This window comes from Urocitellus parryii, chromosome X (genome assembly GCF_045843805.1).
Source record: "Urocitellus parryii isolate mUroPar1 chromosome X, mUroPar1.hap1, whole genome shotgun sequence".
NCBI classification, from domain to species: domain Eukaryota; kingdom Metazoa; phylum Chordata; class Mammalia; order Rodentia; family Sciuridae; genus Urocitellus; species Urocitellus parryii.
Genome location: NC_135547.1, coordinates 2,350,443 through 2,365,937, shown reverse-complemented (window position 1 = coordinate 2,365,937; position 15,495 = coordinate 2,350,443). Strand labels below are relative to the sequence as shown.

The 15,495-nt window shown below is 45.4% G+C and overlaps 1 protein-coding gene across 1 annotated transcript; it reads left to right on the top strand.

The window, feature by feature from the left end:
* Znf275 (zinc finger protein 275) lies at positions 1-12,572 on the top strand. The gene is made up of 6 exons (XM_026412831.1): positions 1-255; positions 2,246-2,328; positions 9,641-9,732; positions 10,193-10,298; positions 10,939-11,040; positions 11,416-12,572. Exons 2-6 carry the CDS (start codon positions 2,298-2,300, stop codon positions 12,570-12,572), a joined length of 1,488 nt encoding a protein of 495 aa, XP_026268616.1. The 5' UTR covers positions 1-255; positions 2,246-2,297.
* The last annotated feature ends 2,923 nt before the right edge of the window (positions 12,573-15,495 follow it).

The window sequence follows — 15,495 nt, the reverse complement described above, 5'->3', positions numbered from 1 at the left end:
GCGGGGCTGCTGGGCTCGACTAGGCGCGGGTGGCTCCGTGGCGCTTCCTGCCACGCCAGGCCTGCCTGGGCCGCGCCAGCTCCACTCTGCTGAGGGCTGTGCATCGGTCGCCGCCAGGCCTGGGTGAGCGTGCGGGCCGCTGAAGAGTGTGTGGGATCTAGGTGATCGTGCGAGCGGCGGGAAGGACGTGCTAGCCCGATTGATCACGAAGGAGGCGAGAGGATGTGCGGGCCTGAGTGAGCACACCGGGTCGAGGTAGGAAGTACTGGGAGAGCGAAGTGAATGTGCCAGTGGTGGGAGCATATGCGGGGGAAGGGGCGTCTCAGTGTATGGAGAACTGCTCGGCCTTGGTAAGGCCAGGGGCCAAGGGGGATGGGTCCCAGATGGCGGGTACGACGAGGCCCTAAGGCCTTCCAGCTGCGGGTGGGGGACGGCGGTAAGGGCGGGAATTGCTGATGTGCAGAGGCCTACCTACGTTGCCTGTGGAAGATGCTAATGGGTGGGAACTGGTCAGGGGATGAGAAAGGGTGCCCAACCCATAACCCCAAGCGCAATGGAGGAGATGTGGTAGGAAGCGTTGGGGGGGGGGGTCTTAAAGGGCTTTTCCCCAGTATGCAGTTGGGGTTCAGCCACAATCTAGGGCGCTAGGGATGGTTTCTGCTGGGGGGGTGTCGGTCCTTCCCATTTGGGTGTGGGTCAAGTCTCAGCTTGGTGGGGAGAATGGGGCACTTCTGTTGTCTAAGGCATGAGAGCTGGAGGGAAGGAAATGGAGGAAACAGGCAGCCCTTGCAGGGTAAAGAGATCTCAAGACCCCATGTCTGAACAGGGCTTTGGGGGGCCACCATCTCACACTTCACCCCACTACCTCTTCCTCCTAAACTCCTTTGCTGGTTCCTCCACTCTACATTTTGGTGATTAATTACATGTCCTTTTACACACTCAACTGCTGCCTAAAGCCCATGGTACCTTTCAAACACCCCCAATTCCTGGCCCTCTTCCCAGAGGTCCCACCCTGTTCCAACTGACATCCTCCAGCCAGCCTTGGCTTAGCCCAGCTGGCGTCCCCCTCTAGTCTCCTTGGTTAGTGAAACATTTCAACCTCAGCCCCCACATTTTCCTTTATGATTTCAGATGAGATCTCTGGAATAGTAATTCCACTAGGTACTCACCCCTTCTGCCATTGGACCTTTCCATAGAAGCAACTTGCATAGTGTCTGTTTAGTCCACTGAATTTCCCTCAAAATATTCCTGGAGAGACCCCTTGGAAAATCTTCTTGAAAATGAATTCTCTTCCCAGAAATCTGACCATTGCCACAGACTCAGTGGGCTTCAGCCTCAGGAGGCTCCTGGGCAGGAGCATGGTATCATATGAGCCTGAGGTAAGGGAGCCTCTAGATTCTAGACAAGCCCAGTGTCCACATCAGAGTCTTTGAAGTGCTTGTTGAGAATGCATATTTCTTGGCCCACCAGACCTACTGCTCTGCTACTTCAGTTTTCATTAAACTCCAAACCAGGTTTCTAACGCAGTGATCCAGCTCTTCCAAACCTGCCTGTTCTCCTGGATGGCCCGGGGATCCTTGAGATTTGCATAGCATCCCACTGTACCCCCCCAATTTAAAATTGTTTATATCTAGGCAATGTAACCTCAGTGAGGCTATACTTACAATTTATTTTGATTTTTAGTAAGATGCCATGCATCTTCTTGGGGAAACGGGAACATAAACCTTTCCTCAATTAAGTACAACAAACACTAAAAAATCCCCTTCTGGACTACCTTCTGGCTTTTTATAGAAGGGAAAGAAGATGGAAACCTAAACAGAGAAAGACAGGTGCCCAGGCAAATTGAGAGAGGAAACAGATGCCTTTCCACCCACACACACAGAAAAAGACACACACAGACACAAATATCCCAAAAGAAACAGACTTTCCTGGTGAGACACCCGCTTTTGGCCCTTTAAGATCCTGCTACTTCAAGTAGCAGCTACTGGATGGGCCCAAATGGGGCCTTCATATACACTTTTCGGCCTGCCACGTTAGAGGAACATTAAGGCCAGGACGGGCTGCTGCCCAGAGACCAACTCAGCACTCACATTCTGGCCTGCCTAGGGCACATGAGGACCTCAGCAGTGCATATTGAATTGCACAGTCTGTCCTGCTGTTGAGCACTCACTATACAAGAAGAGAGGTTTCCTGGAAAGTGCACTCAAGCCTGCCTCTGCTTATCTGGATTATTTCAATCCAACAGGTGGGACCTTACCTACTGAACTAATCAACAGTGTCCAGTGTCATTCAGAGACATGATGAGTCATCCCTGTGTGTCTCTTTTGGGTAAGTCTCAGTGTTTACCGACCACATCTGCTGGCATAAGGTGGGCCTTGCTGTTAGAATACCCATGGGTGGGGATATGACATGGTGAAAAAGTTGTTCAAGTTCTGGAAGCTTTTTGATTTCCATATATGCCAGAGTTTTTGAATGGTCTTTGCCCAGAGACAGTTCTTGCAAACCTGGAGACACAGCACAAGGGAGAGATGATATCCAATACAGAGAATTGGGAATCTAAATGATCATTGGATGGAAGAGGAAGCTGAAGGAACCCATTGAAACTAGGTCTCTTATGTTTACACCTTTTGGGGCATGTTTGCTTTGGCCCAGAACTGAACTGAACATCACAAGCCACCTGCTGTCTTCTGGCCTGAGGACATTCTGCTGCAGGTCCTTCTTTAGATGCTCATGGGAGTCCAGGTATTTGGGCACCAAACTGCCAGGTGGGTCTTGTTTGGGTAGGCTTGCTACCTCTCCCCACCTCTACCCCACCCCAGGGAAGGACAACATCTGTCCAGGGACACTGCTTGGCTGCATGTGCAGTCATATCAGTTGAAAGTTGATCTTTTAGGCTCAATAACTGCCTTTACTAGTAGCCAGACACCCTCAGGACATCCTAAGTCCAGTGTGACCAGAAGACACCTAATTCTTCACCACTTTTTGTGACGTGGGTCAGTTTTTGTTTCTGTTGAAATAAACTCTCAATTTCTATTCTTTCAGATCAAAGTGAAATGATTATTTGGGGGTCTCTTAGCATTTCCAATTCCACACAGTAAATTTTTATAAGTTGGTTGGTTAAAACTTACATTGTGATCTAAAGCACTCAGCAGGAAGATTTGTTCACTGGCATGGGCTTAAGCATCATTTTTCAAATTATCCAGCAGTAGGTTAACACTAACATTATCACTGTCCATGTATTCTAGCAGCAAATATTAAACAGCTGTAGCATACATGGCACTTGGCTAGGTCCACTGTGGAATCTGCAGTTGACCTTGTCGGAGCCTTTTTTCGGTGGGAGTTGGAGATTAGTTTTCCTGTGTTGTATCTCTGCTTCCATTTCACAGTCATAAGTAGGAGTGTACCTCATGAGATTGGGGTATTCTTTTCTGCACTGAGTGAAAGTGCCTTCCATTCAAGGTCAGCATTAGTCTCTGTGTCCATTGGGTGCACTACAGTGATTTTCATATTCTGTCTGAAATTGCTTTGACCTTGATCCTGGAAGGTCCTTTCAGAAGGAAGTAGACACCTGTGTTTGTCACTTTGGTCACAGCATCCAGCTTTTTTTCCAAATTAGTTCCACCATTTTAAAGTAGAACAGTTGTATATCATGCACTCTAAGTGATCTGATTGTCTTCAGGATTGATGATAATTTTATTATTAATTACAATGGGGATCCATATGTATTATCTTTTAAAAATGATCTTCCTTAGTTTTTCCTGATGCTCTGTTACCTGATAACACTCGGTTAATTATTTGGCAATTAGCTTCATTTTGTGAAAGTAAGGCCCACATTTTTCCTCCTATTTTTATGAACACCTTCTAAATTGGCTCTCTGTGTCCCTGGGCTCTGTTACTGTGGGTGGTGATCACACAGCTACTGAGAGTTGAAGTGCTCTCAAGCCAAATCCCCTGGGTTATCTGGGACAGGAAGGGCCACTCCTGTTGCTACATGGAAAGGGATAATTAACAATTCATTTGGGGCTTGTGGCTCCAGGATTTTAACAGTTAATCATTCCAATTAAGTAAAATTCTTTGGTAGGATTCACTCAATTAAATGGAACACTTCAGGAGGATTTGTTCAATTAAACTTGGCTGGCTTGGAAGAACTGTGTGTGTGTGAGTGAATGTGTGTGCATGTGTGCACATGAGAGAGAATGATTTGTGTATCTTGTTCAGTGAGGCTCTGCAGTGGCATCTTAACAGGAAGACTGAAAGGCAGCCCCTAAACACCCATGCATACAATGAGGCTTCTCTTTTGCTCCCTACCAGCCTGTTGTATTACAGCCTGGTAGAATAGGGCTGCATATTTCTTTCTTCTCTGGTCTTGGGAGCTGGACATTAAACACGCCACTTAATGTGGACCCTTAGTTTCCTTCTCTGTAAAATGGAGGTGACAATAGCCATAGCTGTGATCATTTAAATTAGGGGAAGGAAGACACACAGCTCCAAATACACATAATGAGTGCTGCATAAATGGAAGTTCACTGCATTTAACATTCCACTCCCCACACACATTGTTTAAGTTGCTCCACAAGTTGCTGCAAACACTAGGGATTCGGGGGTGACCAAGAAAAGAAGGCCCTGTCCTGTTGGAGCTGATATTTTTCCTGGGAAAAACAAGCAACTTCCTAGGAGAACTTTTAGGTAGTGAAGGTTTTCCAAGTAAACAGATGAGGCTGAAGAGTGAAGAGGTTTTGAGGAGGTGACATTTGAGTTGAGGCCTGAATTATTAGAAGGAGCTCTCTGATAAGCTGTAGGGATGTAATTAATGGCAGGTTTAAAGGCCTTAAGGGCCACAGCCTTGACATATCTAGAAATACATGAATGTCAGTATTCTGGATGGAGTGACTAACACTTGGGGGACAGGATATGTAATTGGTGGGCTGGGCCAGGACCTTGTAGGGGTGATAAGGCCTTGGGTTTGTGGTTTGAGGGCAGTATATATAACACAATGTCCCCCTTCCATTTCATTCAGCAGCCAGACATCAATATCAATTGGAAGCAAATTGTTAAAAAAAAAATGAATTCCAGACCAGTTTATTTGTATGGGAAGCCACAATCAAATTAGACAGTGAACATATGCCAGGAGAAGTGCAATGGGCCAGAGGGGCTCTACCCCAGAGAGGAAGGACTTGGATGCTGAGTACCTGAGGATGAATGTACACACTGAGGAAACACCTGTGGCACGTGGCCAGTTAAAAATGGGAATAAGGCTTCCATGGATTTTAGTGCCAAATGAGGGCTTCTGCCTGTACCCATCCACTGTGCTGATAGTGTAGATAGTGCGTGGGAAGGAGCCTGGGAGGTCTGTCTCTAGGCTTTCTGGTCATCCCCCTTCTCAGACTGCCCACACATCCCCTCAGCCCTTCAATCATGTGCTTGCTTTGCCTATGTGGGCATCCCAGGAAGTGCTGGTCTTCTGATCTGATCCCAAGGGCCACTCCCTATTGTCTCCTTGGCTTCAGCCCTTGTCTTCTTGCATGGTGAGCATTTTTCTCATCCAAAGATTACCAAAATCTTTTTAAAATCATGTTATTGTATTTGTATACCCTTATTTTTGTATTTACTTTTAAAAATATTTTTTGTTGCAGTTGGACAGAATTCCTTGATTTTATTTATTTATTTTTTATGTGGTGCTGAGGATCAAACCCAGTGCCTCAAACATACTAGGCAAGCACTCCACCACTGAGCTACAGCACCAGCCCCACCAAAATCTCTTTTCTGATACCCATGAAATTTACCTTTGCTACTAAAAATGGAACCAGAAACAGAAAACAGACATTTTTAGACCTTGACTCTTCTCCTATATGGCTGCAGTCACACTGCAGTATAGGTGTGCTTGATCCTTTTTCTCTGAAAACACAAATCTGTACTCAGTTGTCTACTCCCCTTTCTTTACCCTCTTTGGGTTTTCAATCAAGAGTTATTATGTCTGTGTGTATCTTCTATAAAGAATTCAAGCCAGGCACAGTGGTGCATGCCTGTAATCCCAGTGGCTCAGGAGGCTGAGGCAGGAGGATCATGAATTCAAAGCCAGCCTAAGCAAATTAGTGACGTCCTGTCTCAAAATTTTAAAAAAGTGGTAGGAGGAGGACTGCTGGGGATGTTGCTGCTCAGTGGTTAAGTGCCCCTGGGTTCAATTCCTGATACAAAAAAAAAAAGAATGTATTTGTAATCTCTGCATGTCATCCTTCATTGACTAACTGTTAATGTTGTATTTAAACCCTCCAGGTTTTCTTCCTGCTGTGAGTTCTAGGACTCTTCAGTAGTATCTCCAGAGCTCATTCGCCTTCTCCCCATCCCCCCACCCCCACAAAATACCTTTTTTTTAATGATATTAGATTATTTACATTCCTCCTTTGGTATACTATATTGTTTACATCCTTTTCCTCTTAACCCATCTGTGTATTTATATTTAAAGTTCGTAGTAAATAGCACAGTCACATTTTGTTTTTTAATACAGTATAGCAATCTGCCTTTTGATTGAAATGTTTACTCCATTTGTATTCAACCTAATTATCCATGTAATCAAGTTTAAGTTTGCTATCCTAGTATTTAATTCTCTGTCCCATCTGTTCTTTTTCCTTTTATTCTTTACTTTTCTTCTTTTGGATGATTTTTGGTATTGTATTTCATCTCCACTATCAGCTTGCTAGTATGCGCAAGAGTCTCAGAGGACTTGTTAAAACACAATCACATTTTACTTCTACATGTTATAAACCTCACGCTACCTTTTCACTATTTTCAGTTGAAATGGTCAATTATTTTTTTAAACATTTATCTTTTAGGTGTAGATGGACACACACAATGCCTTTATTTTTATGTGGTGCTGAGGATCGAATCCAGGTCCCACCTGTGCTAGGCGAGTGCTCTACTGCTGAGCCACAATCCCAGCCCCAATTATTAAAGATTATTTTAAATCTTTAATTTTTAAAGATTTAAAAATTAGGAAGGTAAAAGTATTGTTTGTTTGCCCACACATGCGTACATTATTCCACATGTTTTTCATGTCTTTGAGTAAATTCAAGTTTCATCTATTTCATTTTCCTTATTTCTGAAAAACTTCCTTTTATATTTCTTATGGTACAGAGAAATTCTCTCAGATTTTGCAAGAAAATAATTTTATTTTTTCCTTCATTTCTGAAGGATAGTTTCCCTGAATATAATGTTCTAGGTTGACAGATTTTTCCCCCACTTTTAGCACTTAAAATGTTATTTAGTAATTTTCGAGTTTGCACATTTTCCAAAAAGAAGTCACTCACTATTCTTATTTTTGTTCTTCTGAACAAAGTATCATTTATTTCCTTTGTTTACTTTAAGATTTCTCTTTTTATCACTGGTTTTCAAAAACTTGATTATGATTATATAGCTTTCTTTCTGAGCTTCATTTTTAAAAATGAAAGGAGAAAAGGAAAGGAAAAAGAACAGATGGGACAAAGAGAAATAAATATTAGGACAGCAAATTAAACTCGATTACATGGACAATTAGGTCAAATATAAGTGGACTAAACATTTCAGTAAAAAGACAGAGTTTGTCCCCAGCAGGTTTTGATTGGATGTTGAACATTGTAAGGATTGAGTGTCTGGATTTTGGGAAATAACTACTTGTGGATCCGTTTGATCTCTTTGAAGCTGAGTTTTAGGTGTTTGTAGGATAGTCCAGCCTTACTACTGAGGCATGGTCCCTCTGTATTCACTACTGAATGTCCTGGTTGATCAGAGAGGATGCTGGTCAGTCAGACCTTGAACATCTCTCTACCTTTGCTTATTCCGGGAATTGTTCATCTTATACTTTCCTAGTTGTTCCTTTTGCAGCCCTTTGGAATTTCACTGTATGCATGCATGCTTAGTATTTAGGAAAGACTCAAGGGAAGCCTTATGCAGATTTTTGAAGCTGTTTTCAGCATAGTACACTCCTTTCTGGAACTCTGCTCTACAACTTCCAGCTGCCTCTGCTACCCTGAATGCTGGCCTGTGTCTCTTCAACTTGGTGAAGCCACTAAGCTCTATTTAGTTTTACCCTCCTAAACTCTCAGTCTGGAAGTTGCCTCCAGGCAGAGAGCTGAGTTACTGATGACTGGCCTCGTTTGTTCTCTCTGGAATCATGATACTGTGTTTCCTACTGTCCAATGTCTGAAAACTGTTGTTTCACATATATTTTCTCCTGTTTGCTATTTGTTCATGGCAGGATGTAAAATCTGTTCCTTGTTATTCCATCATGGCTATAAATGGAAGTTTCCATTCATTTCTTTTAATATAATACCTTCAGTTTTATGTAAAAGTCTTTCTGGAGTATTGGGGTTTTATAGTGCTTAAGCTAGTATCAAAATGCTTCCTTTCCAGAAAAACAGGAGACTAGTAAGGTAGAGGAAGTTGATTGAGGAAAAGAGGAGGGGAGGGTAAGGGGATGTGTTAGGGAATGAAACTGATCAAATTATGTTATGCGCATGTACAAGTATTTGTCACATGAATCCTGCTATTATATATAATTATTATGCACCAATAAAAAAAGGAAATTTTAAGAATAATATTTTAGGTTTTTCAGAAGACACTGCACAGGTAAAATTGATGACACTTCCCTTGAGGGAGCCACCGAGTTAGGAGTCTTCTTGAGTTTTTGATTTTATTATTCATAGCTTAGGGCCTTCTGGCCCCTGGAACTAAAAACATGAGGTTACTGGAGGTGCACAGAAAATAATTATAGGCCAATCCATTTGTCACTCATGGAGTTAAGATAAGTTTTCATTGTTCTTTCTTCTACTTTACTGAATAAATTTCTGTGAAATTTTTAAAAATGTGCTTCCTTTTCACTTCCATGAGTTGAACTGACATCAGAACACAAACTCTGCAACTCACTGAAGTGGGAGGCCTGTGGTACAGAGACATCTGTGCTAGGATCTTATTTCACTTATTTTGCAGTTTGGAAGGAAAAGGTAACCTGTCTATGTTGTCCAGGTCTTTTACTTAGTAACCTAGTGTTTGAAGATCTTCTCTTTAGTCTTTCCAATTTTGTTCAGCTTTTCATTTTGTTGAATATGTGAGAGAAATGTTCTCATTGTCTTTCGCCCAGTGGAATCTTTCCATGTGTTGTGGCTTTGAAGAGCCTCACCACTGGTCAGAAAGCCTGGGTTCCTATTCTTTGTTGCCTCTCTTCCCTTCAGTCACCTGATCCAGTTTAGTGTTGCCTTCTACAAAGCTCCAACAGATGCCTCATCTCCTATCATTTCTGCTGGTATTCTGCTTTGTGCACCTCCATCCTGCATACTGTGAGAGAGGCCTGTGATTAGCTTGCTTCTGAAAGCTAGTCTCCCTGCCATTGGCTCTCTGTCACACTCTGTGGCTGTCATGGCTGTGCCCTAGCTGGTATTCATTTGCCTTATCTTGGCTCCCCCCATCCTGCCTGAGTTAATTCTTTGCCAGCCTACTTTGCCACTGAGGTGTTTTCTAAGGCTTTCCCATTCTCTGGCTTATTGTTTGGCCAACATGTGAGAAAAGATTCAACAATATTTAAAACCAGGGAACAGGAAATTACCAGTCTCATCCCAGGGGACCCAGAGACAGGGTGGTTGTTACTCATGGCTTTTTTCACTTTCCTTAGCTCCACCTGCTCCCCAAGGTCTTGCCCTTCCCCAGGACGGAGCCCCGGGAAACCAGGTCCTGGCAGTCCCTCTTGAGATGCCGGAGGCCCAGGTGAGCTGTGCTTCCCTCTGCCTTGCTTGGGATTCCATCACTGTTCCCTGATTCTGGCCTCAGCCACTGCCTCTTGCCCAGCATGACATACAGCAAGGTGTGAACCCTGATTGCTACCTTCCTTCCCACCCCTCTGCTTCTCTCCTGAGGCTGCCAAGGAATGGAGGTCCACTAGGCTTGGAATTTCTGTCATATAGTTGGGAGAGCTGAGTTTCCATCTGGGAAAGTGAATAAATTGAGGTCCCTTGGGAAGACAGTGGGAGGCCAGGGTCACAGCCTAGGTCTCCTTGTGCTTGGCAATGTTCTCTTTCCAGGACTTCTCAGGGCTTGTTGTTGGATCTCCATGTTAGCAGCACACACACACTCCAGGCCCTCACCCCTTGCTTTTGGCATTATTGGTGCCACCCCTGCTTTGTTGCAGACTAGATGGAAAGACTTATTATCCCTTGAATTCTTTCAGGCTTTGGTACCATCTGATGATGTGTGGAACCTGACAAAAAGGGAATGGTTGAGCCTGGACCCTGAACAGAAGACACTGGCATATTATGGGAACATGACTTCTGTGGGTAAGGATCCCTCTAGCCCTTCCCCACTTTCACCACCTATTGGGAGTAGGGAGTGGGCACACAACCACACCCACAAAAGCTTGCCTTGTTTCCAAGTTATAGGGAAATGTAAAGGGCCTGCTATATTTGAGATCTCCAGTGACACGAACTCCCCAATTCCTCATGACATATAAAGAGCCCCCTTTAGTCTTTTATTGGAAGAAATTAGAGCAAACCTGCTACTATAGTTTAGAATGTTTTTAACTCACAAATTATACAAATTACATGGCCATTTGATTGGAGTTTGCTGTTGAGAGGTCAAGCTCTTGTTTACCTCTCAGGGATGTGTATGTGTTGGGAGGAAGAGTGCTTAGAAAGAAAGACTGTTGGGGTTATGTTTGGGAGTTAGGAAGTCCCCAGATCTGGAAGAGCTCAAGTTCAGTGGGTGGACACAGGGAGGGTAGAAAGTAGGGTAACGATCAGCCCTGGAAGGAGCTGGCCCTTGGGAACTGCATTTGATCTGCATAAATGACTTACCTAAGGTCACAACCAACCCAGTTTGGGGGGATCCAGAAGAGTTTCTCTTCAAAGGCCTTCCCTTTTCTTCCATTCCAATGTCATCTGTGGCTACTTCTGTGACTCATTTCCTTCTCCATATCAGGAGTTCCTGCTTTGAACCCTACCTTGGTCTCGCACCTGGCCCAAGGACAAGTGCTGTTGGTATCAGACCCATCCCTCAGTACAGATCAAGCTAAGCACCTGGGTGAGTGAAAAAGAAACCTAGAGAAATATGAGGAAATTGGGAAGAAGCCCAGCTTAGCTATTGTGGGGCTCAAGTTGGGGTTGGAGGGTTCAGCTGAACTTATGAGGTGTAATGTTAGCTTTGGGAGCCCAGTTGAGGCTTTTAAGGGGTGTGGGTGGTATCCTGTCAGGAGGAGAAGCCTCCTAGGGATCCCTTTGGTAGGCAATATCCAGCAGTCAGGGTCCCTTGATCCTTCCCTCCTGGCACAAGCTTCCTTTGGCTTTTAGTCCTGGTGCTCAGCAGCTATGTTGTGGGGGAATTGTTGACAGGAGAGAGTGGCCTCCTTCCTTCCTTGTGCACTCTATAGTCTGCAGTTTCTTCTGTTTATCCTTTCAGAAAGCACTTCTATGACCCACCACCAGACAATGGAGGTAGAAGTCCAGCCTCAGGAGATGGCTTCCACCAGCTCCCTAAGGGCCAGTGACCCAAATGCTGAGGTCAAACAGAATGGGAACACTGAAGGGAGGGGAGGGAACCTACAGAATCTGCCCATAGAACACCATTTTGCATGTAAAGAGTGTGGAGACACCTTTCGCCTTAAAGTGCTCCTTGTCCAGCACCAGAGGGTTCACAGTGAGGAGAAGGGCTGGGAGTGTAGCGATTGCAGGAAGGTCTTCAGGGGGGTGTCAGAGTTTAATGAGCACAGGAAGAGCCACACGGCCACGGAGCCCAAGCCTGGCCCTAGTCGGGCCCTGGATGATGGCATAGAGAAGAGGGAGCAAATGGAGAGGGAGGCGAAGCCCTTTGAGTGCGAGGAGTGTGGGAAAAGGTTCAAGAAGAATGCGGGTCTCAGTCAGCACCTGAGGGTGCACAGCAGAGAGAAGCCCTTCGACTGTGAGGAGTGCGGGCGGTCCTTCAAAGCCAACACCCATCTCTTCCGACATCAGAAGCTTCACACTTCAGAGAAGCCCTTCGCGTGCAAGTCGTGCAGCAGAGATTTCCTGGATCGCCAGGAACTGCTCAAGCACCAGCGGATACACACAGGCCACCTGCCCTTCGACTGTGACGACTGTGGAAAGTCCTTCCGTGGAGTCAATGGCCTGGCAGAACACCAGCGCATCCACAGCGGTGCCAAGCCGTACGGGTGTCCGCACTGCGGCAAGCTCTTCCGGCGTAGCTCGGAGCTCACCAAGCACCGGCGGATCCACACTGGTGAGAAGCCCTACGAGTGCAGCCAGTGCGGCAAGGCCTTCCGCCAGAGCTCCAGCCTGCTGGAGCACGCGCGCATCCATAGTGGCGAGCGGCCTTATGCCTGTGGCGAGTGCGGCAAGGCATTCCGCGGACCCTCTGACCTCATCAAGCACCGGCGCATCCACAGCGGACTGAAACCCTATGAGTGCGACAAGTGTGGCAAGGCCTTCCGCAGGAGCTCTGGCCTGAGTCGCCACCGGCGGATCCACAGTGGGGCGAGACGCTGCGAGTGCAGCGAGTGTGGCCGAGTGTTCAAGAGGCGCTCAGCACTGCAGAAGCATCAGCCCACCCACCGCGAGTAGACGGGCCATTTGCCCGCCCCCCACTGCTGGTGGGACAAGAGGGGTCCTAAGAGGCCGTTGGTGGAGTCAAAGGAGATGAAAAGTTTTGTAGTGCTTATCTATTTTATTGTCCAAAAGGTTGAACCAGTTTATACTGACACCAGCAATTTCTTAAGTGTACACATTTCTCATTATGCCCATTGAGAGTAGCTTTTACCATTTTAACTTAGTGTGGGTAGTTTACCTGGCAGAAAGTACCGTCAAGAGATTTTGATCATCATGCCTTGAATGAGAAGAGAAATTTGGATGTGGGGGTGGGGAGGGGCCTGGTGGCTCATCTGCTCCAAGCCCCACCTCTGAAGGAAACAAATGCAGAGATGTTCAATGATGACATCAAGATAATGTGACCCCACCTCTCCCAAAGAGTTTTTTGGCCTACTTGAATTTATAAATTTTTAGGGATGTAAATAGAATACTCAAGTGTCTTATAATATTTAATTTATTAATTTAGTTATACATACATATTGTAAATCACATATTATATAGAATAATATATTAATTTAGAAAACACTCCCTTTTGCCACGCTCCATTTCAAGAAATCATTTTATTCTAACTCCTCATATACATTTTCAACCTCACAGTCTTCACCAACATGGGAACCCCCTTGAGTCTCAGACCATATCCAGTCACTCCATCTAATAATCTATGTGTGGTAGCACTGTGACAATCCCTGCATGAGGCTCTCATCAGAAACTTCCTCCCAAGCCATAAGAACATATTTATGTGACATTAGGACAATTGTTTTGTGTGTTTCGTAGTTAGTCCTATAGCTCCACAACATAGGTACTTAAGGTGGTGCTTTTTCAAATGGCCTTACAAAAGGCTGGGGGGGTTTTGTTTTGTTTTCTTAGAGCACCTGAAGCATCATCCTGAGGTCATACTCCCAGTAAAGATTACTGAATGTGGGTTAAAGGTTCTTTGCCTCCTTGTTTCTTAAACCAGTTCAACCTGATGATCCCTGTGTATATCCAAAACAAGCATCAGTTGGATTGTTTCAGCCTAATGGCTCTTGTCCTCAAGCAGCACTATTTTATTCGAAATAAAGTAGGCGAGAGAGCAGCCCCAAATAAGAGACACATCTCCAGGACTCAAGGGTGAGGTGACACTTTCCCACTGAGAACAAAAGCCTCTCCTGGTATGGGGCCTAGATGGTACTTCACCATCCCTCTACTTGCAAATCTGTAAAATGGGAGGAAATCACAGTACCTACCTCCTAAGGTTATCAAGAAGACTGCCATCATGCCTGCAGAGCACTGCATGTGATGGCCTGGCACAGAGGTCCGCATTCAGTGAAGATGATCTGCTGACATTGTACTTCTTGTTATCATTTTACAGCTCATTAGTACTAGAACTGGGAATGGACCCAGGCCTCCTGACTACTAGCCTCATCTTTCTTTCCTTCAATGACTTAAATACTGATTCTGTTTTCTTGCATGCAAATTGTACGTTCATCTCCTTTGACTAGTTATCAAGTTACCTTTGAATATATTGACTTTATATAGCAATTCTTTCTGTATTGATTGTGGTGTCTCTTGTATTTCTTTGCCCTTTGTAGCAATTCTTTTACATTTTTTGTTGTGCGGGCTTTTGATTTTCACATATCCCAACACTTGTTTTTGTCTGTTAAGTCATAACTTTCATTGCTTCAGTATTTAGCTATGACGACATTTTCTTCTAGAATTTTAATCACAAATGAAAAGTTGAAACCTCTGCCCACCAGAAGGTGGATGCACCAGGTGGGCAGACTGGATGGGAAAGGGCCAGAGAAGCATGCCTATTCCTATCCAAGATGCAGACTCTGTGTATATCTGTGGGCAGCATTTGACTATCCAACCTGACCACTGAGGCACACTAGAGATGTCTGTCATGGAATGCCCAGAGCATTCTGTGACAACACACCAGTATAGCCCCAGCCACCAGCAGCAGGGCTTGGCCTCACCTAGACCAACAGGATGGTCCAAAATTGGTCTGGCAGCAGCCAGCCATCATTCAAGTTCCCAGGAGTGTTGACAATGCTGGGTTTGGATTTGGTGACTGAGCAGCAGATCCACTCGAGACATCTCCTCAGACACAAGAAGACTCACTTGACTGACATCATCATGTGGACCACAGCTTCCTCCCAGCAAGTGACTCTGGAATGAGAAAGAGATTGGTTTGGTGGCCACTGCTTTGGGCAACTAAGGAGAAATTTGCCCATGTGTTCTAGCACTACTTCTGCAGCCATATTGAAGAGGTCAACAAAGCCAAGGCTCAGAGAGGAACTGCCCTCCAGTGGCTTGTGTTGTGCTGCTAGAAGCTGGCTATATGAAGCCTGGACTAGGAATTGCAGTAGCTGTGCCTGAGAGGGGCAATAAAGCAAGGGTTCAGAGGACAACAAGGCCCTTCTGATGGTCCATGTGGCATCCAAACAGGAGCTGGTCATCCTGGGGCTGCACTGTCACTCTGCAGCCTCCTCCAAGAGGAACAGCAGTAAGGAGTAGTGAGGTAGCTGGCCACACCAGGGCTGTGGCCTGAAACTTCCGAGCAGCTGTGCCCGGGGGGCACTGAAGGGCCTGGAGAGGAAGTGTGCTTTTATGGCACCAAGGGGAGGCAGAGCTCCTAACAGGCACAGCCTGGAAGGGGTTTCCAGGCCCCAACCTGGGAAGCAAGGTTTAAGAGTGACCCCCATGACCTTGGCCAGAAGGTCCTCTCAGAGGCCACCACTGTGGCCCTAGGCAACCTCTCTATCCTGACCCCCAGGCTGGAGAGAAGCCAACAGCACTTGTTACATAGCAGCTCCTTTTGCTCTGTGGGCTCAGTTCTTGCAGTAGTTGTGAATCTGTCTGAAATCACTACTTTCTCTGATCAGTTTTCTCTTTTTGAGCTGTTAGGATGTGTTTTGTA